At 40.0% G+C, this 24,771-nt stretch overlaps 2 protein-coding genes and 1 long non-coding RNA gene across 8 annotated transcripts in view; 1 reads left to right on the top strand and 2 right to left on the bottom strand.

Annotated features, from left to right (window-relative positions):
• LOC308572025 (vomeronasal type-2 receptor 26-like) overlaps positions 1 to 13,906 on the bottom strand; it is a 21,353-nt gene extending 7,447 nt beyond the window's left edge. Inside the window, exons 1-6 of one of the 4 annotated variants that reach the window (XM_081167798.1) lie at positions 13,559 to 13,906; positions 11,776 to 12,067; positions 9,525 to 10,412; positions 8,633 to 8,860; positions 7,066 to 7,192; positions 3,473 to 6,382 (exon numbers count right to left, since the gene is read on the bottom strand). In XM_081167798.1, the coding sequence (XP_081023924.1) occupies positions 5,481 to 6,382; positions 7,066 to 7,192; positions 8,633 to 8,860; positions 9,525 to 10,412; positions 11,776 to 12,067; positions 13,559 to 13,779 (2,658 nt within the window). In that variant the 5' untranslated portion in view covers positions 13,780 to 13,906 and the 3' untranslated portion in view covers positions 3,473 to 5,480. Of the gene's footprint in view, positions 1 to 3,472; positions 6,383 to 6,971; positions 7,193 to 8,632; positions 10,413 to 11,775; positions 12,068 to 12,502; positions 12,591 to 13,558 lie in introns of those variants that run through there. The other 3 variants (XR_014001627.1, XR_014001626.1, XM_081167799.1) reach the window with 3 other exon arrangements.
• LOC308572311 lies at positions 5,599 to 20,420 on the top strand. Its single transcript, XR_014001701.1, has 3 exons — positions 5,599 to 5,643; positions 7,596 to 7,682; positions 19,873 to 20,420. It is a non-coding gene; the product is annotated as an uncharacterized lncRNA (long non-coding RNA).
• LOC308572192 (vomeronasal type-2 receptor 26-like) lies at positions 16,249 to 24,771 on the bottom strand. 3 transcript variants are annotated; one of them, XM_081168159.1, is made up of 3 exons: positions 24,345 to 24,771; positions 19,272 to 19,499; positions 16,249 to 18,058 (listed from the first exon to the last, which is right to left on the bottom strand). In XM_081168159.1, exon 3 carries the CDS (start codon positions 17,349 to 17,351, stop codon positions 16,449 to 16,451), a length of 903 nt encoding a protein of 300 aa, XP_081024285.1. In that variant the 5' UTR covers positions 17,352 to 18,058; positions 19,272 to 19,499; positions 24,345 to 24,771; the 3' UTR covers positions 16,249 to 16,448. The 3 variants fall into 3 exon arrangements, with proteins under 3 accessions (XP_081024285.1, XP_081024286.1, XP_081024287.1); XM_081168160.1 differs by having other exon boundaries at positions 19,272 to 19,377; XM_081168161.1 differs by lacking the exon at positions 19,272 to 19,499 and having other exon boundaries at positions 16,249 to 17,353.

Below are 24,771 nucleotides of genomic sequence, written 5' to 3'. Positions count from 1 at the left end.
TATATAAGGACTATAAGGAAAGGCAGCAAAATTAGTCATGAAGTAAGTATTATTGGAAAGATGGGTCTTGTTTTGTTCCTTTAGAATGTCTGGATTCCTCTTTAGCCCAAATCTGTTTTTTTAATTCCTCAAACACATAGATTCTGAAGAGACCTATACAGAATGGGTCAGAAATTTTCTTGAATTTAACTTCATCTTTTGCATTTCTGACCATGTTGTTCCTTCTCTGTATTCAGTTTCATCTATAATCATGTGCTTTGTCATATGGTTATGCTACAGTTTTTGAAATTATTGCTGTATCCCTTTGGCAGTAGCTTTCTCTGGAAATGGAAATTTGCATTAAATGATAATAAAGCTCATGATAGCTGCCATTTTAAATGCAAAGTATCAGAATAAAGATACAGCAATGGAGAGTTTCACATATCATATTTCTACCAAGTATGCCTACTTGTGAGCTAGCAATGATGGTTGTGAAAGGCTCTGATCCCATGTTTACAAAATGCTTTGAAACCATTCTCCATTACTAACTTACCTCTGATTCTTTCCAATAAAAATGAACACAAGTATTTGACCCCCACCCCCAATTCATCAAGGAAACACAGGCTGGCTTTCACTTGCTATGAATCCTCATAACACTCCCTAGGCTGTAGGTAACCCACAGTTTTATCTATGTAAGAAGTTTTAGCTATTTAAGTCTCACCTACCTGTGTTGTACACTTTTTATCTGCAACTGCAAGTACACTAAGTAAAAGTTATGGGTTCTTTAAACTTTAAAAGGGAATGTCTTGCATAGTTTTTATAGGAGAAGAAAAGAGAACTCATTAAAGGATCAAATAACCCAAGGCTGACTTCTGCACGCTCTGGAAATGGGAACTAGAGTCTAATTCTCACAAGAAGTGCATCTGGCAACTTCGCTACGTAGCTTTCAGCAAATACTGAAGAGGCACCTCCACACTCTCCAAGATTCCCTATTTTACAGGGACGTCTCTGATTAAGAGAAGCCATCCTGGTTTATGATTGGATCCCGGAATGTCCCAGTTTTCCTTAGGATGTCATTTTGGACTCACAGCTGTCCATGGAGGCACAGGTTAACTCTGTGTCCGGGGCAGCTGTCTACCAGCTCCACCTGGTACGCAGGCTAAGACCCTACCTGCCCGCGAACTGTCTCGCCAGAGTGGTGCATGCTCTAGTTATCTCACGCTTGGACTATTGCAACGCGCTCTACGTGGGGCTACCTTTGAAGGTGACCCGGAAACTGCAATTAATCCAGAATGCGGCAGCTAGACTGGTGACTGGGAGTGGCCACCGGGACCACATAACACTGGTTCTGAGATATCTGCATTGGCTCCCAGTACGTTTCCGAGCATGATTCAAAGTGTTGGTGCTGACCTTTAATGCCCTAAACGGCCTCGGTCCTGTATACCTGAAGGAGCGTCTCCACCCCCATCGTTCAGCCCGGACACTGAGATCCAGCGCCGAGGGCCTTCTGGCGGTTCCCTCATTGCGAGAAGTGAGGTTACAGGGAACCAGGCAGTGGGCCTTCTTGGTAGTGGCGCCTGCCCTGTGGAACGCCCTCCCATCAGATGTCTAAGAGATAAATAATTACCTGACATTCAGAAGACATCTTAAGGCAGCCCTGTTCAGGGAAGTTTTTAATATGTAACGCTGTACTGTTTTTAACACTGATTGGGAGCCGCCCAGAGTGGCTGGGGAAACTCAGCCAGATGGGTGGGGTATAAATAAATTATTATTATTATTATTATTATTATTATTATTATTATTATTATTATTATTTTCATTGGAGAAATGTTGTGTGTGGGGGGGGTATGGAGTTATCCGACCCCCGAGCCATCTGAAGGCAGCCCTGTATAGGGAAGTTTTTAAATGTTTAATGTAATATTATGTTTTTATATATGTTAGCAACCCAATGAGTTGCACAATTGGATCACAAAATCTTAATGATTCCTAATGTCCAAGTGAGAGTTTAGACGTGGCTTGTATGCGCAGATGTTTCTCATACAGTCTATCAAATCTTTCAAATAAATACAGTCAATTGATTAATACAGTTTATTAATACAATTCTAAAATTACTCATTCAAAACAAAGTATATTTCAGTCAAATATAAAAATGTAAAGAATTAATAAAATCATATTAAGGACTATTTACTTACAGTGGGTTGTTAATGAAGGCTTCAGAGGGGTGTATATTAAATAAAACATTGGGGAAGACGTAGCGGATATGAGATGCAATCCCACCAATGACAGGGTCACCTGGCTCATACCACTCATGTGGAATAGGTACAGGATTAGTTGTAGTAAAATGAGCACTATGCGCTTGGCACACCATGTTGGGGAAGAGCAGGAGAAGCAGCAGCAACAAGGTTCTACACATGGACTCTTCTTTGCCTCTCTACAATATCATTATTATCATCAGCAGCCTGATTTGAACAGCATCGATTTGGAGGCAGCAGACTCTGCCAGTTCAGTGCTTAAAGGGACATGCATGCATCTTATCATTAAACCCTGTCACAAAGACCTGCCTTGAATGGTAAATAAGATGAAGTGATTTGAAATTTTGCCTATACAATCACAGAGCCTGGCTTCTCTCTTCTGCATTATTCTAACTGTCTATGAAAACTTTCAGGCTTGCTTGCTGATTCTCCCCCACCCGACATTTTGCCTTCTGGAGCACTGGCAAGGTGACTTAATTATTGTAATTTTAATAATTACATGGGAGACAATCACTTCTTGCCATTTTTAAAGGACTCCATCTTGCATCATCATTAGTAGAACTGTCAAGTAAATATATTTATCACCTCATGGAATTATAGGTTAGGAAGAACATGATTTTGCTTGTTTTTTGTTGTTTTTCTGTATGCAGCCATGTAATGGAGAAGTGAGAAAATGGAGGGAGGTAGATACTGCTTCTTGTGCCTTCGTGGGTACCTTGTCAGCAAGGTGTTGATGGAAGCAACATGATAACTTTCTATTTGTGTGAGCAGCAAATTCTCACCAAGAACAATGGCTTCTGGGTACCTAGGTCAATTATATGAATGTAATGGGGGAGGGGAACTGGATAATTTTGGGGAGCGGATGTCTTTGCCATTTCACACTGGGTTCCCTTTGATCCTTTGACACATCACCCAGCCTATCACTTCACGGGAAATTAGCTTATATTAATCAGCTGCTGATTCAGGGGATTAGAGATGTCTAGTACATAGTTTGGCATCCCAAACCCTAATTAAATTCTGACACTTGCTGGGTCCAGAATTTATAGTGGTCTGGCAACCACAAGCTCTATATAGCTTCATAAAAATAAATAATAAGTTTCTGTTTTCATCTCAAAGATTCAGTTTCTTCAGTTGAAATTTGGATCCGCTTTTCAACTGTTTTTCACATTTGGTCAGAACAGCTTCTTTAAAGAAGAGACAACCATTTTGCAATCCAGAAATAAAAGATTTTTTATTACATAAATTGATTTACATATGTTGATATTTTGACTTAGAATACAAAGAACATGTATGAACCCATAAAGTCTTCTGTTTATATCTTTCTTTGTATTAGATGCTACTTGTGGAGGATTGAATGACATAGCCTCTGATGATGTTAAATAAAAGTCAATTTAGATTTTAGTGAAGTTGCTTGTCAGTGTGAAGCCCAGATATATCATTCAGAAGTGCAATAGCTTCAGGCATAGAATTTCTGGATCCTGGATGCAGCACAGTCTTATGCCCACATAGCTGCAGCAATTGCTCTAGTAAGTGGTTGGATAGATACAGGTAAACTCTGCATCGATCACTATCTTCTTGGGAGCAGAGCTGGTCCAGAACACTTTGGTGCCTGAGGTAAGCCACAAAATGGCATCTCCATCCTCTCCAGGGAAGAAGGAATGAGTGAATGTCTCCATCAGGAACAAGTGGGGAATAAAGATCAACATTGGGATCTGCTGCCCCTGTGGATCTTGCCACCAGAGATGGTTGCCTCACCTTTCCTCATGGGAGGGCCAGCCCTGCTTGGGAATCATACAACACACTGTTATCCTCAATCCCTTTATCTTCCCCTTGTAGTGTAGGAACTTATTACTTTGAGTTTGAATGCATGAGGATATGCACGCATGGTTCTATATATTCTGAACTATGCTAATCAATCTATTGTTAAAAGATCATTTATTCTTTTGTAATAAACCAACAGTATGGGGAACAGTCCAGTTTGTGAGAGCTCTTTACTGGGCATAAGATAATTTGGGCCTATTCTCAGAGCTGTGTCCATTTGACTCCAGAAAAATAGCTCACAAGGCAGTGTGTTTTAGTGTCAGCGAAGCTCAGATACTGACAGGAGGAGAAGAAGCTGGCACAGGGAGAGGACAGTCAACAGCAGAAAGCAGAGAGGAGGGGGAGAGCAGCTGTAATCTGAGCTCTGACCAAAGGGACAGTCAGATGTGTGAGAACTCCAATAGTTGGCAAGATGTTGGAATGCAGGAAACACTCTCTGCCAAATCTCAGGATTTCAAAAGTAGCAGAGACACACGAAAGATACTGGAAGAGAAGATGGGGGCTTCCGTGCTGGGGAAGGGGGAGGAGCTCAGTCCGGGCAACTCCATCTTCTAGGGAGGACAATGTGTAGAGGAGCGCCATCTAGTTTGTTGTTTTAGCAATAAATCTGAAATAATTAACAGCCAGAGTCATCTCGTGTTTGTGGGAGAAACCAAGCCGTAATATTTTGGGGTGAGTTAGTTTGTAGACACAAATGGGGATTCCAATATACACTTGTCCGACTTCATGTTCCTAAACTGATACCAAGAACATAAGTGAAACTACAAACACATCTGTCATTTACATACAGTGGTACCTCAGGTTACATACGCTTCAGGTTACAGACTCCGCTAAGCCAGAAATATTACCTTGGGTTAAGAACTTTGCTTCAAGATGAGAACAGAAATTGTGCTCCGGCGGTGCGGCAGCAGCAGGAGGCCCCATAGGCTAAAGTGGTGCTTCAGGTTAAGAACAGTTTCAGGTTAAGAACGGACCTTTGGAACAAATTGAGTACTTAACCTGAGGTACCACTGTATTTCTCTATATCAGTTGCTCTCTATTGTTGAATTAAGGCCTCACTAATATAACATAGCTTTTTTATTTAGTTTCTTAAATAATTAATATACCACTTAGTAAAAAACAACTGTAATACTTAACTTCATTTACGTTAGCTGTCTAATCAGAACAACTATAGAATAATGTTGATGTTTCTCTTTCAATTTCAGAGTTTCATTGTCTTCAGTTGAAGTTCAGAAGGTTATGTGAACATTTGCCTCATTTGGTTTGAATGGCCTCTTAAAATAACATGCAACAATTTTGCAGCCCAGAAACAGAGCACAAAACAGCTGAAATATTTTCTTTTGGTCACATGTCCTCATTCATTCACATTTTTGAGATTTCAGTGTTGAAAATTAAGAACAATCATGAAACTACAAATTTTTATATTATTTATATCTTTCTTTGCATTAGATGTTCTCTGGTGTTCAGGTCGGGCCTCACAAGAATAATGTAGCATTTGGGGAAAAAGATGCAAGCCAGTAATCCAGCACTAGAAGCCAAGATGGAGAAGATCTCCACAGCCACCATGTATTTTCCTCTGGTGCTCAGATAGGTTGGAATGAAGGAGAGCCAAACACTGCAAAAGACCAGCATGCTGAAGGTGATGAACTTGGCTTCATTGAAGCTGTCAGGTAACTTCCTGGCTAGGAAAGCCACAGTGAAGCTGACAGTGGCCAGGAAGCCCATGTAGCTCAAAACACAGTAGAACATGTGGACGGACCCTTCATTACATAAGAATATAATTTCTTCACTCATTGATTTCATGTCCAAATCTGGGAATGGGGGGAAAGTTGCCAGCCAAAGACCACAGAGCCCCACTTGAACAGTGGAGCCAGAGAGGACAATTGAATAAGCCAGTTTTTTGCCTACCCACTTTCTGATTGTGGATCCTGGCTTGGTAGCCATGAATGCCAAAACCACTGATATGGTTTTGGCCAAGATGCTAGACAGGGCCACAGAGAAGACGATGCCAAAACTTGTTTGTCGGAGTGGGCAGGTTGCCTGCTTAGGTGTTCCAATGAACAGCAAGGAGCAGAGGAAACACAAGAGTAGGGACACAAGGAGAATGTAAGTCAGGCTTCTATTGTTGGCTTTGACAATTACCGTGTCCTTGTGCTTAATGAAGATGCCCAACACAAGAGCTGTGATCAGAGAAAACAATAGTGCAGAGGAAGTTGAAATGATGGCTAAAGTTTCATCAAAGCCCAGAAAGTTTGGTATCTTAGGAATGCAATTATCCTGGTCTTTGTTTGGATACTTATTTGCTGGGCAACTGATACATGTTTCCATGTCTGAAAAGACAAAATGAAATTACAGACAATTCTTAAGAATTTTAGTCCTCAGGAGTCCACCTAGCTAATGTTCTTTACCAGGGTAGCTTTCAATCTTCTAACTCAAAGACTTTTGTCTGAGATATTTCAAAAATAGATCTCATGCATCAAATCTGGAATTTCTACATAGAGGATATCTCTATCTTTTAGTGGCCCTCCTCCTCTTTCTTAGAATGCCCTGTAGTGAAAAGAGAGCAATGTTACAGCTGAAATCTTAATAAAAAAATTCCTTCCAGCAGCACCGTAAAGACCAACTTTAAGGCGGTCTTTAAGGTGCTACTGGAAGGAATTTTTTTATTTTGACTATGGCAGACCAACACGGCTACCTATCTGTAGCTGAAATCTTGTGAGCCAAGAGAGGTCCACTGAATGAGACATTCACTCTCTCCCCAAACTGTCTTCTTCTTCGTGGAGTGACCATCACTTCTATTCCATCAGAATTTAGTAGAATTTGGATGCAAAATGTATTACGTTCATTTCTGAAAAAATAATTTCTTCAGGATTTTTTAAAGATTATATTGTAAACAATGAGAACAATACAGAAATCAATTATTTAACCCCCACACCACAACAAAATTTTAAGGACCTCAGAGTTGGCTAAATAAATTGTGCATTTTGGTCTATCTTAAGATGACATTTCTCACCCTTTTCATTTGAGTACATCCCGCTGGGACATGGTTCACAATCATAGCAACAAAATTTACTTCTCTCCTTCTTTTTCTTCCCGTAACCAGGACGGCATTTGTCATTACATACTGACAGGGGTGGCACCTATCCAAATATATAGGAATAATTTTGTTTTTAAAGGTTTTATGGGATTTAATCTAACATCAGGGGATCTATCAGCAATAGGAGGACCAATAATGTGAAACCTATGATCCATATGGGCACAAGTGGGACATAAAATTGGATAAAAAGCAGTCATTAAGCATTATTAGATTTGAGTATATGTTAGCGGTTTTGCTTCTACTTGCAGAATTACATGAATGTTCTACTAGGAGCATCTTGCTTAGTTCCATGGTTTTGGGGCTGTGGTTCCCCATGAGGTTTCAGGTTCTTTCATCTTTGTGATTAAACGTTTATATGAAACAGTTAGGGGCTATCTTCAAGGAATCTGGAGCACAGTGTTCATATGTATACTGATGATGAACACTTAGAATTCCCTTGGAATGAGGAGAAACAGTGAAGGTTCTGCACTGCTGTCTGAAGGTGGTGTTGGACAGGATGGTGGCTGAATCCTTATAATTCCAAAGTGCTTTGGGTGAGTGGATTCTATCTCTCAAAAGGATTGGGATCCCTTCTGGGAGGGATTGGACTCACTGTGAAGGAAGAAGTTTGTAGTCTGGAACTACCTTGAGATTCCAACTCATCACTAGGGTCTCAAGTGGCTTCTGTGGCTGGTCTGCTTATGTCCCTTTTAGGTTGATGCACTAGGTGCAGCTATGCTTAGATGTATACCTGCTGCACCTAGCATCATGCAAACTCCAGAAGATTATAATGTTCATTTTAAGCCCAAGCAATGCTGTAAGAAGCTTAGCATTATATCAGATTCCACTAACCGGAGATCTGCCTCTGGGACGTCACATAAAAGAATGTCTGACAACAGTATCTGATAGCAATTGCTCCTTCTTAGTGGGAGATGTCTTCTGTGCATGTTGCTCTTTTTCGTATTGTGGCTCATATGTTTATTTAGTGTTAGACCTTACAGTGTTCCTTAAAGGACATTGCTTACTCCTTGGTGGCTTACAAATAAACAATATATAGAAAGGCAATTTTCATATCATATACAATATAATATCACATACAAAGCAAATTGTGATTAACATCAGCTGGGCAACAAGTAGGATCTCAATAATAATAATAATAATAATAATAATAATAATAATAAAAATAAATTATTTATATCCCGCCCACCCCAGCTGAAGCCGTGCTCAGAGAGGCTAACAACAGTAAAATGATAAAACATTCTAAAATCTCAACTAACATGCTAGCGTGTTCCCACAAGTAAAGCCAATTGTTCAAATAGAGATTCTCTCCATTAAAATACTATCCATCTATATATGAGTTTCCTCTCTATAAACCCTACTTTTCTCTCCGAGGAAACATCACATTTAATCAGGTGCTAAGTGAAAAAAGCCTCCTTGTTTTCATTGCATCCCATTTTATTTGGATAACCATGAATGTTGGCATTTGAGAAATTGATTTCCTCACCTGAGTGAAGTCCCTGTGCCATTTAATTTGTCCATCATTAATGGTGAACTCTTTGCCTGCAGGGGCCTGAGGATCCAGCATTCCCACTTTAACCCTGATGTAGGATCTATTTGGGAAAGTGATCAAATTTGTAATATCATAACCAGCTGCTAATTCTCCATGTTCATTTAATGTAATTTCATCACCAACAGAGTTGTTGAATGAGATCTTCTGTAGTAATGAGTGGAGCTAGGTGGAAAGAGAATCAAAAGGTCTATAAAGTATTATAACATTCTGATTAAGATTGCTGAATAGCTTTCCTAGATGCATTCAAGATCTTTATAACTAAGGGTTATAAAGTTTTAATTCAAAGTATAGTTTATGAAAGTGTAGAATTGGGAGGACCATTCTTGTTTTCTGCAAATGAAGGAATTTTATACCATACATGACACAGTCAGATTGATAATTTTTGAATACATTCGAAAGAAAGATTACATATTGTCATATTAAAAGACGTCTATTATGCCCTTTTTCCATCTCACTTTTTAATCAGTATTATGTTATTATATGTTCTTGGATAATTGGGACCAATCAATCACATATTAAAATATGTTCAATTGTTTCTCCATGCAGATACTCTAACTCTAAGAGGAACGTGTTCTAGGAGAGGGGAGATGACAACTGAGGGTTGTTGTTTTTTAAGTTAACGTTATGACAAACCCCCTCTTTAATTCATGTTCTGCTATAAGAAGCATAGCCTGCAGTGCAGTAGAAATCTTCATTGTTTGTTTCTTTAACAGGATACCTTTAATTTGTTTTATTTATAACTAAATACCAACTCACATAAAATATCAAGGCAGGGCACAATAGTGAACACTTTGCAAACCAAACTTTTTGTAACCACAAACATTACCTTCCAAGGCTCTACATTCTGAGGAGATTGCCTGCCTGCAGCCTCCATTCTTCTGCTGTTGGATCCAGCCAAGTGCCTATGTAAGGCATGTGCCAAAGCAGAGACAGCATTATAGATACTGTAACTGTGGCTGGTCATGCTCATTTCAAAAAAAGGCGCAGGAAGGCTCTCCAACATTTCCTCTCCGGTACAAGGCTTAGCTATCTTTGTTGACTTTGTGGAGTGTGCAAGTGAACAATCAAATGTTTGTTCCCAGAAACCTGAGATAAAATCATCTCCCTCTTCCCAGGAAGGATTTACATGTTGCAGAAAATCTGAGAAGTCACGAACTTCCTTGGAATGAATTGCAAAAGAGATAGCACCATGCAACATTTGTATATTAACATCAATAACTTTCTGAAGTTCATATAAAATGAAATCAATCTGAGCTGTGGTAATCCATACTTTTCCTTCACGTAAGTTCTTTTTAGACTGGGAAAATATGAACTCAGATAACTTCATCAGCTTTAGAGCAGTTGACAACCATGTAATAGATGCACTTTCTCCATATACAACAACTGCATTTGCTTTGCTTGTTATGAAAGCTGGGGACAAAATCCTTGTCTCCCTCAGCATATCAGTTATCTTACCAGTGACATGCACATGGTATTCAGCTCTTTCTGTGAATGCTGAACAGATCCCATTTTTGAAAAACATTGGTTCAATGGTATTCGAGAAATGTTCTCCAGCTTCATTAGCTGGAGTGATGAGCCCAACCCATTTCCATCCAAAATGCAGAAGCAACTGGATAATTCCTTGATACTGAAGAGCTTCATTAGGAGCCATGTGGTAAAAAGAAGGGAATTTAATTTGATCATTTGTGGCTGCTTCAAATGAACCATATGAAATCTGAAAAAGAAAAAAGACAACCATAAGGAATTGATGGAAGTATTCATAACAAACCTATTTATCCCACACATCTCAAATTTACTGTTGTTGGGTTTTTTTTGGGGGGGGGGAGGAACCCACTTCCTCTTACATAAAAAATGCACAAGCCATCTTGCTCAATTTCCTATTTTATATGGGGAACATTTCTAGTTAACATGTCCTGATCTTATATGATTCATTGACAATATGTTCCCAGGATATATGATCCCATCTGTATATCCCATTTACCAACCTGGCACCTTTGAATTAATCTTCCCTTAAATGCATTAAGCACACATCCTTTGTAACCTTGCCCCTGTCATGAACATTGTTGGAGACCCCATGCTATAACATCAGCAACAAATCCATACATTTCAGTCCCTTTCAATTGTCTCTGTTATACCACTCCAAATTTATAAATTCATAGTCTTCTACTGGAAAAAGAGTTGAAGAGTGAATTGCGTGGACAGGCGGAGTCCCCAGATCCTGCACGGTCCCCCCCGTCATGTGAAATAACGACTCAAGACAACGTTCTATGGGATTAAATTGGCCACAACTTTATTAAATTTCAAATGTGGGTAGACCTTGGCTCAGGCATTGGGCGTTCTCCCTCCCCGGTCCCCAGCCAGGGACCTAGGGAGCATCAGGGTTATCCAGTGTGTGTGTGTGTGTGGGGGGGATGGGCCGGCTCTGGAGAACATATGTTCAAGCAGAGATGGCCGCCCCCGTAACGCAGCCGCCGCAGGAGGGAGCAATGACAACCTTTCGGTGTATGGCCAAAGCCTCCCTTCAGAAAACCCCTTTAACGGGGAACCCTGGTATCGCCACCGCAAGAGGAAGATGGACAAAAGGATTCCGCCCAAGGCCTGATACCGCCAAAGTTGTGACGTTTTGCTACGGGAAAGGCGAAACCTGCCAATGCAGGGAAATTCCTTTCCGGCCCTTTAATAGCGACCTTAACATAGCAGCGCCCGCATACCTGTGAAGAAAAGTTAACCTGCAAAATAAGACATTAACTGAGGGTGGGTAGGGTGGGAGAAGCTCTGGAGCCAAGTGAGGATTCCTAGGTAAGATCCTCCCTCTATTGTGTGGGCAGGTAATCCCTCCCCTACCTGGCCTGGTCTCCTTGACAACGCTTCCCCCAGGTGGGATTGGACAACTGACTGAGGTAGGCGGAGACCTCCAGGTATCCCACCTGAGGGAAGGCAAAGCCAAGCCTATGCTGTTGGAGCCGCTCCAGATCTAGGGGCTGCACGCATCCACGCAAAGGGCGCCCCCCATTTTAAGCGGGGAGCGGTCATTATGGTGTGAAAACTCAATTTTCTGATACCCAGAATGTCCCTACCTGTGGAATTTTGTAAAGACCCAAGATGTTTGCCATGCACAAGGTGACCTCAGAGCTCAGTCCCCCAATGACTCCTATTACATTTTCCTGGGAGCCACATTTGTAGTTGGGGACAAAGGTATATGAGTTAAACAGCAGATCCAGAGTGGTGCGGTAGGTCATCTTAGATTGATAGTAGCTGTCATAGATGTGGAACCCAAGAGTGACATTGGGCAAGACCTTGGGATTCTCATTGATCTCATCAATCGCAAACACCAGGGCAAGGATGTGCTGGTAGAACTTTGATAACACGCTGTGAATAAAGTGGCATTATTACGTGGGGAAAGTAAATAGTGTACAAAATCTGAGAGAGAGAACTTTCAGAGGAAAGATGGGTCTTGTTTTGTTCCTTGTTTTGTTCTGTTAGAATATTTGAATGACTCTTTAGCTCAAATCTTTTTTTATTTTATTTCTCAAAGACATAGATTGTGAATATACAGAATGGGTCAGGAATTTTCTTGACTTTCACTTCATCTAGAAATAACTGCTGTGTCATATGACTATGCTACAGTTTTTGAAATTATTGCTATATCCCTTTGGCTGTAGCTTTCTCTGGAAATGCAAACTTGCATTAAATGATAATAAAGCTGACAGCAGTTGCAATTTTCAGTGCAAATCATCAGGTTTTCAAGAGAATAAAGATACAGCAATGGAGAGTTTCACATGTATTTCTACCAAGTATGCCTACTTGTATGCTAGCAATGATAGCGAGTGTACTCTCTGCTTCTTCTTCCCCTCAGACTGTGGGATGTTAGCATCCAAAATGCATATGTAAAAGGTTAATTTCAAGAGCTGTAGAACTCTGTGAGGTCATACAAGTTGTGGAAGTTATGACAGTTGACAGTTATGGCAGTTAACTGAACAGTCTTAACAGTTGGAGCAGCATTGATGAACTGTTGTGCTGCTCTCTGCCTCAGAGATGACCAGTACTGTACACAATATTCCATAATTAGTATAATAGCATTATGATGTGTACAGTATTCCTTTTTAGATGAGGTGACCGGAACACAGTATTCCAAGTGTAGTCGCACCATAGATTTTTGCTTTTTCTGAACCTTTCCCAGATGTACAATATATCTTTTTAGATGAGGTGACCAGGACTGTGCACACTATTCCATAATTAGTATGATAGCATTATGATTTGGGTGGTTTTGGTTTCAGTCCCTTAAGGCTTAAGTGAGGATTTCTAGAATGGAATTTGTCATTTCTACAGTTTCTATACACTGAGTCATTATTTTCAATGAGCTATCCATTACTGTCCCAGTAACTCATTTGTGGTCAATCACCCCCAGTTTAAACACCATAGACTTATAAGTGAATGAAGGACTCCCCCCCCCAAAAAAAAAACCATAGATCACTTTACAGATTGAATTACATTCATCATTTAACTGTCTATACATCCAGTTTGGCAAAATATGTTTGGAGCTCTTCACAATTCATTTTTGTTTTAGGCACTCTGAAATTTTTTGTCACGTCAGCAAATTTGGCTGCTTTATTTCTTAGGTTTTTATGCCGCCCTGTTCTATTCTTACTCAATTTTCTCTTTGCAGAATTGGATCACTAAATCTTAAGGATTCCTAATGTCTAACTGACAGTGCAGACATAACCTGTATGCACAGATATTTCTCATATCATCCATCAAATCAATACAGTTCTAAAACTATTCATTCAAAACAATGTATATTTCAGTCAAATATAAAAATGTAAAGAATGAAAAAAATAATATTAAGGACTATTTACTTACATTGGTCTGTCAATCAAGACTTCAGAGGGGTGTTTATTGAATAAAACAGTGGGGAAGAGGTAGCGGATATGAGATGCTATCCCACCAATGACAGGGTCACCTGGCTCATACCACTCATGTGGAATAGGTACAGGATTAGTTGTAGTAAAATTAGCACTATGCACTTGGCACACCATGTTGGGGAAGAGCCAGAGAAGCAGCAGCAGCAAGGTTCTACACATGGACTCTTCTTTGCCTCTCTACAATATCATCATCATTATCATCATCAGCCTGATTTGAACAGCATGGATTTGGAGGCAGCTGATTCTGCCAGTTCAGTGCTTAAAGGGACATGCATGCATCTTATCATTAAACTCTTGTCGCAAATACCTGCCTTGAATGGTAAATAAGATGATGTGATTTGATATAAGACCTGTACAATCACAGAGCCTGGCCTCTCTCTCCTGCATTATTCTAACTGTCTATGGGACACTGGGAGACTATAAACATTTCAGACTTGCTTGCTGATTCTCCCCCACCTCACATTTTGCCTTCTGGAGCATTGGCAAGGTGACTTAATTACTGTCATTTTAATAATTGCAGGGGAGACAATCACTTGCAATTTTTTACGGACTCCATCTTGCATCATCTTTGGCAGAACTGTCAAGTAAACATTTGTTGCCTCAGGCAATTCTCAATTAGGAAAAGTAAGATTTTACTAGTTTGCTAGGTAAATCATTGAGATCAGATGCCAGCCTCGCAAACTGGCGCAGGGCTGGCAGTAAGGCGTGAATAGCCAAAGTCGAAGCTCCTCCTAAAAAATGCACCTGGGTCCATCATTCTTTAATTGAACCTTTGACCCTTTTGTGAATCCTCACCAACCCAAAAGTATATATGGTAAAATGAACTTGAAGGAAAAAGCAGTCACTATACAATCCAAAACAGAAAAGCAAAACAGATGAAAAAGGGCTGATATCCAACTGCATCCATTTATAAATGGGACAAACTTCTACGAGTGGAGAAGAAAGAGAAAAATAGCTATTACACAGTGGTACCACATATGGTTCATGTGCAGAGGGTCTGACATTCAATACCTAACATCTCCAGGTATTGCTGGAAGAGACCCCAGTCTGAAACCTTATAAAGCTGCTCTCCATCATTGTAGACAATATGGAACTAAATGCAGTAGTGAATTGGTTCAGTATAATCTAGCTTCCCTTCCTTCTCTTCCCTCTGCAGCTTCCCATAGGAGCGTACCGATGGTGTGCAGGAGAAGCAGAGGAAAGAGAAACAAGGGGTGAGGGGAGACTTTGTGCTGGCTATCAGGCAATGGCTTTTCCCACCTGCCTTGCCCCACCCTTCAGCCCTAGGAGCCTTTCACAAGACCATGACTTTAGGAACAGCAGAAGCAGGCTTTCAGTCATTTGATATTGCATAGCATCCATAGTTTCATTCCTTCACACAGCCCCTATTCATTAACACCTCTATTATGTAGGTCTATAATGCTTGACCTACATTTTGTGTTTGTAACTGGATAAGAAGTTGAATGCGGGTGGCGCTGTGGGTTAAACCACTGAGCCTAGGACTTGCCGATCAGAAGGTCAGTGGTTCCAATCTCTGTGACAGGGTGAGCTCCTGTTGCTCGGTCCCTGCTCCTGCCAACCTAGCAGTTCGAAAGGACATCAAACTGCAAGTAGATAAATAGGTAGTGCTCTGGCGGGAAGGTAAACAGCGTTTCCGTGCACTGCTCTGGTTCGCCAGAAGTGGCTTAGTTATGCTGGCCACATGACCCGGAAGCTGTACGCCGGCTCCCTCAGCCAATAAACGAGATGAGCGCCGCAACCCCAGAGTCGGTCACGACTGGAGCTAATGGTCAGGGTCCCTTTACCTTTTACGAAGTTGGCCTAACCTGCAGTGTATCCTGGGTAACCACCCCCTTTGCCTATTTCTTTTCCAACCCTCTCTAGCAAGTTGCTGTGTGACAGGGGCCTTAATAATTAAATGACTGTGTACATGACAAAGTGCAGTCAAAGAAGGTTATCTTAAAGAGAGTCCTCCTGAATGGATTTCCTACCTTAAGGAAGTTTTGGACACCCAACATGACCAGCTATTCTACTCATCCCACATTTAGGTATATATAGTTGACTGAGGAATACTCTCTGCAGAGGTTCGGACAAAATCTCAGGTTCTGAAATCTGCATTTAGTGATGTTTCCACTGCTAATATATTTCATTATCACCATCACTGCAACTCAGCATTTTCAGTCATAAACCAAAACTGTGGGGAACAGTCCAGTTTGTGAGAGGTCATTTCTGGGCATAAGGTAATTTGGGCCTATTCTCTGAGCTGTGCCCAGTTGACTCCAGCAAAAGATCTCACAAGGGAGTGTGTTTTAGGAGTTAGGTAGGTTGTGGACACACATGGGGATTCCAATTTACACTTTTAAGACCTCATGTTCCTAGATTGATACCAAGAACATATGTTAAACTACAAACACACCTCTCATTTACATATTTCTCTCTGTCAGTTACTCTCTATTGTTGGATTCAGGCCACGCAAATATAACATAGCTTTTTTATTTAGATTCTTAAATAATTCATATATCAAAAAAACCCAACAACTCTAATACTAATACTCTCTATTCTTCATTCATATTAGCTGTTTAATCAGAATAGCTACAGAGTAATGTTGATGTTTCTCTTTCAGAATTTTACTGACTTTTACTGAAGCTCAGAAGCTGAGGTGAACATTTGCCTCATTTGATCAGATTGGCCTCTTACAATAACATGCAACAAACAGAGCACAAAAAAGCTGAAATATTTTTATTTGGTCACATTGTCCTCATCCATTAACATTTTTGACGTTTCAGTGTTGAAAACTAAGAACAACCATGGAAGCATAAATTCTTATATTATTTATATCTTTTTTGTATTAAATGCTTTCTGGTGTTCAACTCAGGCCTCACTACAATAATGTAGCATTTGGGGAAAAAGATGCAAGCCAGTAATCCAGCACTAGAAGCCAAGATGGAGAAGATCTCCACAACCACCATGTATTTTCCTCTGGTGCTCAGGTAGGTTGGAATGAAGGAGAGCCAAACACTGCAAAAGACCAGCATGCTGAAGGTAATGAACTTGGCTTCGTTGAAACTGTCTGGCAACTTCCTGGCTAGGAAAGCCACAGTGAAGCTGACAGTGGCCAGGAAGCCCATGTAGCCCAAAACACAGAAGAACATGAAGACTGACCCTTCATTACATAACAATATAATTTCTTCACTCATTGACTGCATGTCCAAATCTGGAAAAGGGGGAAAAGTTGCCAGCCAAAGACCACAAAGCCCTACTTGAAGAAAGGAGCCGGAGAGGATGATGGAATAAGCCAGTTTTTTGCCTATCCACTTCCTGATTGTGGATCCTGGCTTGGTAGCCATGAATGCCAAAACCACTGATATAGTTTTGGCCAAGATGCTAGAGAGGGCCACAGAGAAGACGATGCCAAAACTTGTTTGTCGGAGAAGGCAGGTTGCCTCCTTAGGTGTTCCAATGAACATCAAGGAGCAGAGGAAACACAAGAGGAGGGACACAAGGAGAATGTAAGTGAGGCTTCTATTGTTGGCTTTAACTATGGCAGTGTCCTGGTGTTTAATGAAGATGCCCAACACTAGAACTGTGATCAGAGACAACAGTAGTGCCGAGAAAGTTGAAATGATGGCCAAAGTTTCATCAAAGCCAAGAAAGTTTGGTATTTTAGGAATGCAATTATCCTGGTCTTGGTTTGGATACTTATTTGCTGGGCAACTGAAACATGTTTCCATGTCTGAAAAGACAAAATGAAATTACGAAGGAAATTCTTAAGAATTTTTGTCACCAGGAGTTCAACTAGTTAATGTTCTTTACCAGGGTAGCTTTCAAAACTTCTAGTTTAAAGACTTTTGTTTGAGATATTTCAAAAATAGATCTCATGCATCAAATCTGGAATTTCTACATAGAGGACATCTCTATGTTTTAGTGGTCCTCCTCCTCTTTTTTGGAATCACAAGCTGCTCTGTAGTGAAAAGAGAGCAATATTACAGCTAAAATCTTCTGAACCGTGAGAGGTGCAATGAATGAGACATTCATTCTCTCCCCAAACTGCCTTCTTCTTAGAGGAGTGACCATCACTTCGATTCCATCACAATTTAGTAGAATTTGGATGTAAAATGTATTACCTTCCTTTCTAAATATTTTTTCTTCAGGATGTTTTAAAGATTATATTGCAAACAATAAGAACAATTTAAAAATCCATTATTTAACCCTCCCCCACACCAGAATTTTAACGACAACAAAATTTTAAGGACCTCAGAGTTGACTAAACAAATTGTGCAGTTTGGTCTATCGTAACATAACATTTCTCACCCCTTTCATTTGAGTACATCCCGCTGGGACATGCTTCACAATCATAGCAACAAAATTTACTTTTCTCCTTCTTTTTCTTCCCGTAACCAGGATGGCAGTTGTCATTACATACTGACAGGGGTGGCACCTATCCAAAAATATTGGAAGAATTTTTTTAAAAAAATGGTTGGGTGGTATTAACCTAACACCAGGTGATATATAAGGAATAGAAGGACCAATACCGTGAAACATATGGTCCATATTTGCACAGGTGGCACATACAATGGGATAAGAAGCAGCTGCATAGCATCATACAAACTCAAGAGGATTATAATGTTCATTTTAAGCCCAAGGAATGCTGTAACAAGCTTAGCATTCTATCTGATGCCACTAACTGGAGATCTGCCTCATGTATTTCACACACAAGAATGACTGACAACACTTTCTGATATCCATTGGTCCTTCTCAATGTTAGATGTCTTCTGAGCATGTTGCTCTTTTTTGTATTGTGGTTCATTTGTTTATTTAATGATAGACCTTACAGTATTCCTTAAAGTATATTGCTTATTCCTTGGTGGCTTACAAATATGCAATAAACAAAAATGGAATTTCTAAATCGTATACAATATAATATCACATACCAAGCAGAATGCAGTCAACATAAGCTGGACAGCAAATAGGGTCTCTTAAACTAATGTGCAAGCATTTTCCCACAAGCAAAGCTAATGGTTCAAATAGAGATTCTCTCCATTAAAATACTGTCCATCTACATATTAATTTCCTCTTCTTAAAGTCTACTTTTCTCTCCCAGCAAACTTCACATTTAATCAGGTGCTAAGTGAAAAATGCCTCCTTGTTTTCATTGCATCCCATTTTATGTAATAATAATAATAATAATAATAATAATAATAATAATAATAATAATAATAATTTATTATTTATACCCTGCCCATCTGGCTGGGCCTCCCCAGCCACTCTGGGCGGCTTCCATAGAAACCCAAAATACAGTAAAATATCACACGTTAAAAACTTCCCTGAACAGGGCTGCCTTAAGATGTCTTCTGAATGTCAGGTAGTTGTTTATCGCTTTGACATCTGCTGGAAGGGCATTCCACAGGGCGGGTGCCACTACCGAGAAGGCCCTCTGCCTGGTTCCCTGTAGCTTTGCTTCTCACAATGAGGGAACCGCCAGAAGGCCCTCGGCGCTGGACCTCGGCGCCCGGGCAGAATGATGGGGGTGGAGACGCTCCTTCAGGTATACTGGACCGAGGCCGTTCCTATGTTTGTTCCTATGTGATGCCAATAAAGGTTACTTGATTGATAACCATGAATGTTGGTATTTGAGAAATTAATTTCCTCACCTGAGTCAAGCCCCTGTGCCACTTAATCTGTCCATCATTAATGGTGAACTCTTTCCCTGGAGGGGCCTGAGGATCCAGCCTTCCCACTTTGACCCTGATGTAGGATCTATTTGGGAAAGTGATCAAATTTGTAATATCAAAACCAGCTGCTAATTCTCCATGTTCATTTAATGTAATTTCATCACCAACAGAGTTGTTGAATGAGATCTTCTGTAGGAATGAGTGGAGCTAGGTGGAAAGAGAATCAAAAGGTCTATAAAGTATTAAAACATTCTGATTAAGATTGCTGAATAGCTTTTCTAGATGCATTCAAGCTCTTTATAACTAGGGGTTATAAAGTTTTGATTCAAAGTATAATTTGTGACAGTGTAGAATTGGCAGATCCATTCTTGTTTTCTGCAAATGAAGGAATTTATACCACACACACCACATATGGAGGAAAAGTTACATGCTGTCATGTTAAAAGACTTCTTTTATGCCCCTTTTCCTTTTCACTTTTTAATCAGTATTGTGTGATGATATGTTCTTGCATAATTGGGACCATTCAGGGACATAATAAAATATTTGCAATTGCTTCTCCAGACCAGTATCTCACCTCTAGGAGGAAGATGGTCTAAGGATCATATCTGGAGTGGACATGACAACTGAGGAGTTTTAAAAAGTTAATGTTATGACAAAACCTCCCAATGATTTATGTTCTGCTTAAGGAGCATAGCCTGCAACTCAGTAGGCATCTTCTTTTAGATTTGAGGAGGCCATTCAAAAGTCTCCATTACAGAAATAAGGTAGGATATGTTGAAGGAAATTCTTTGTAAGCAGGTATTTCACTTCCTGCTAAATCAAATGACTGCTGTCTCATTTTCGGCAAACCATTGCTATTCTAATCTACCACTTGAATACACTCAAAAGCAGATAAAAGAACTTTGGTCAGAAGAATCCCTTGGAAGTGTTAAGTCTGGTGATAAATTGTTAAAATGAGCATGAACAGGATCTCCTTATTCACCTGGATAACAGGACATTTTAGAAACAAATTTTCAGAGATTTTGAACAATCACTCTAAATGACAATATTTAACCTCAGTACCAGTTAATTGAGAAGTTGCAGTTCGTTATTCTTGGGTGCTGCCTCTACCCTTTGTGTTTTCTTTGAGGTACATTGTGACCTGCAACATATCAAAATTGGTATCATGGATAATTAGCTTTATCTAGTGCAATGTCAAACTGCTCCACTGCCCCATTTCCCCAATGGCTCACTTCTCCTCTGAAGAACAAAAGTGTATTTTTTCTTGCTGCTATTGCTGGTTGTGGCAGTGCAGAGAAAGCTGGTGAAAAGCCACTGGCACCTCTTTGACTATGTTCTGGTAATTGTCCGACCTGAAGATCAATGCGATGTGCTCCTTACCAGAGCTATGACGAATGCCGATGACTGATGGACAGATCACTGATTAATACACTCCACAATGGCTATCAAGGATAGGCAGGCTTCAAGGAAGGAAACCAAGGCACAAAATGAACACTCAAGTCCTTCAAGATCCTATTAAACGGGATTGCTTCCAAGTGACTCTTAAGGACCATCTGCTTTTGGAACTCCCTGATAACATCGAGGAACTCTGGGCCAAGCTAAAATCATCCATTATTGCAGCCTGTGAACGAACTATTGGATACCAAACCAAGAAACACCAGGATTAGTTTGATGAGAATGACAGTGAGATTGAACGCATGTTTGACAATAAAAGGAACGCCTTTCAGATCTGGCAAAGAGACAGAAACTGCGCCAGTAAGAAAAAAACCCTATGCCAATGCTAAGGCTGAGGTTCAATGAAGAACCAGAGAACTAAAAAACACCTGGTGGATAAAAAAGGCTCAAGAGACCCAGCACTTAGCCAATACTCATGATGCACAGAGTTTCTTTAAAGCCACAAAGACCATCTATGGGCCAATAAATCATGGCATATGCCCCCACACTCAACAGACCATACCACACTTCTAAACGATAAAGAAGCTATTGCACTGTACTGGAAAGAACATTACCAGCATCTCCTTAACCACAACTCCCACGTAGCTGCTGAGGTCCTCTCACAAATTCCACAAAAACAAATTAGAGATGAGCTTGCGGTATCTCCAAATCTGGTAGAGTTGTGTGCAGCTATTAACCAAATGAAAAACAACAAAGCCAGCAGACGATGGGATACCTGCCGAAGTCTTCAAAGTGGGCAGAATTGAACTTGCACAACAACTTCACAAGCTCATCAAAAAATTATGGGAGATAGAGAGTAGAGCTAGGGATGCCAAAATTATCAATCTCTTTAAAAAAGGTGACAGAACAGATTGTGGAAAAAATTGAGGCATCTCTTTATTAACAGCAGCCGGCAAAATTCTTGCAAGGATCTTAGCAAAGGATCTTAAGGTCTCTTAACAATATCTGAGGTGACTTTTCCTGAATCCCAAAATGGTTTTAGACCTTCTGGGGACAGTGGAAATGATTTTCACCACTTGACAGCTTCAAGTAAAATGCAGAAAGAAAAACCAACCCCTGTATATGGCATTTATTGACCTAAGGCCTTCAACACTGTAAATTGTAATGCCCTGTGGACTGTCCTTCTGAAAATTGGCTGCCCAGATAAATTTGTGAACATCATTTAGTTTTTCCCTGATAATATGACAGCAACAATCACAGATAACAATGGCTCTCAAAGTGAACCATTCACAGTGGGATCATGTGTTAAACAGGGTTGTGTTATCGCCCCAACTGTATTCATTATTTTCATTGCCATGATCCTACACCTTGTTGAAGGGACACTCCCCTTCGGAGTAGAAATCATATGGAAATCATATGAAAACAGATGGAAAGATCTTTAATCTTAGCAGGCTGAAAGCAAAGAGTAAGGTTACCGTAACTTCCATCATAGAGCCTCAGTATGCTGATGACAATGTAATGTGTGCACATTCAGAAGATGACCTACAAACCATCCTAAATATCTTTGCAGAAGTTTACATAAAGCTTGGCCTATCACTCAACTTACAAAAAACCAAAGTGCTGCACCAACAAGCACAAAACAACCTCTCTACAGCACCACAAATCCAACTCAATGGTGTAACATTGGAAAATGTCAATCACTTCTCCTACCTGGGCAGTTATCTCTCCACAAGGGCCAACACTGATGTCTAAATCCAATATTGTGTGAGCTCTGCAAGTGCAGCTTTCTACCAATTGAAGTGTAGAGTGTTTGAGGACCAGGACATTCTCAGGGAAACCAAAATGCTTGTTTACAAAGCTATTGTTCTACCAATCTTACTGTATGCTTGTGAAACATGGACCACTTATAAACACTGTCTCCAACTCCACAAAAGATTCCATCAACAGTGTCTCTGAAAATTTTTACACATCACTTGGGAGGACAAGTGAACTAATGCCAGTGTACTGGAAGAAGCAAAGATCACCAGTGTTGAAACAATGATTCTTCAACATCAACTTTGTTGGACTGGTCATGTTGTGTTGATGCCTGATCATCATCTTCCAAAGCAACTACTCTATTCTGAATTTAAAAAAGGAAAGGAAAATGCTGGTGGTCAACAAAAGAGGTTTAAAAACTCTCTCAAGGCAAATCTTTTAAAACGTTGTAGAAACACTGACAACTGTGAAATACTGGCCTGAAAGGGCTTCAATTGGAGAACAACCTTTACCAAAGGTGTCATGGGCTTTGAAGACACTCAAACTCAGGATGCAAGGGAGAAATGTGCCAAGAGGAAGGCATACTTGGCAAATACACACCATGATTACTTCCCGCCCAGAAACCAATATCCCCACCGTGGAAGGACGTGTGGATCCAGAATTGGCCTCCACAGTCACTTACGGACTCGGTGTTAAAACCATGTTTATGGAAGACGATCTTACTCAGCTATGAGTGATCGCCAAAGAAGAAGAGCAATAATATGACTGAAAGCAGACCCAATTTCAAGAGAAACTTGAATATGACTGTGTAGGTTCCACTTTTGGTTGAAAGTGATGTATGTGCCTGTGGGACTAGCTCCTCTCACATTGACCGATTCTTTTTACTCCAAGTGGAAAAAAACAGTTAAATTATTAAATTTGGGTTTTTCCATCAGCGATATCCTAACCCACGTAAATGATAAAGCAAAAGTGAATATTTCACAGAGAATCAGACATATCAAGCTACAAAATCACTTAGCCCTAGCTGATTTATATCCCATGCTCAGGACAAACAGATTGGTGCTGGTACTTCCCAAATATTTGACAAATTTGGCTATCCTCAAATTTAGAAGGGCATTTATGCCTTCTGATCTATTGGAAGGCAGATATAGAAAGATTTTTAACGGCAAGCAGATCTGTCCACGTAAGAGCGGTCAAGCAGAAACAGTGAACCATATTCTATTCCATTGTAGTTTTTATTCAGATTTCAGAGCATCCCTCATAAACCTGCCAGGGAGGATAGAGGAATACTATTTAAATTACCTCCTGTCCAACCAGAATTCTTATGTCACCAGAAATGTAGCTAGATTTGTGAAACAGCCATAAGTAAAAGAAAGCAAAAGATTACACAGCTGCATAAATCATCATAAACTGGTACAGTTCTTAGTTAAATCTTTTATTATTTTAAACTCTTATGGTGTTTTATTCCACTGGACATGTATTTCAAGTACACTTAAACACTATATTGCTTGTTAAACCCCATACTGATCATTTTTATTGTTTATGTAGAGAATTATCCATAAATTTTGATTTAATATGCTAGCTGTTTGCCATAATAAACATTGATTGAGCTTATGGCATTATATCCCAGCAAATGTATTTAAACAATTATGCCACACCAAATTTGGTTTGGATTTCTGTTACTATCCACTTCACAGTTACTACCAGCCCCAAAGCTTCAACAATTGTCTAATCAAATGCCACTTGAAATATAGGAACAGCATTCATTCCAACTCTTCAAATATCTGCTGTTATTTAGCCACTATTTATAACTACCGTAAATACCAACTCACATAAAATATCAAGGCAGGGCACAATAGTGAACACTTTGTAAACCAAACTCTTTGTAACAGCAAACACTACCTTCCAAGGCTCTAGATCTTGAGGAGATCGTCTGCCTGCAGCCTCCATTCTTCTGTTGTTGGATCCAGCCAAGTGCCTATGTAAGGCATGTGCCAAAGCAGAGACAGCATTATAGATACTGTAGCTGTGGCTGGTCATGCTCATTTCAAAAAATGGCGCAGGAAGGCTCTCCAGCATTTCCTCTCCAGTACAAGGCTTAGCTTTGTATATTGACTTAGTAGAGTCTGTAAATGAACAACCGAATGCTTGTTCCCAGAAATCTGTGATAAAACCATTTCCATCTACCAAGGAAGGATTTACATTCTGCAGAAAGTATCGGAAGTCATGAATTTCCTTGGAATGAATTGCAAAGGAGATAGCACCATGGAACATTTGTATATCAACATCAATTTTTTTTTGAAAAATATTTATTGCGAAATCAATTTGA

Source organism: Podarcis bocagei (genome assembly GCF_964188305.1).
Source record: "Podarcis bocagei genome assembly, chromosome: 13".
Lineage (NCBI taxonomy): Eukaryota > Metazoa > Chordata > Lepidosauria > Squamata > Lacertidae > Podarcis > Podarcis bocagei.
Note: the sequence above shows the minus strand (reverse complement) of the source record. Positions and strands in the feature narration are given on the sequence as shown.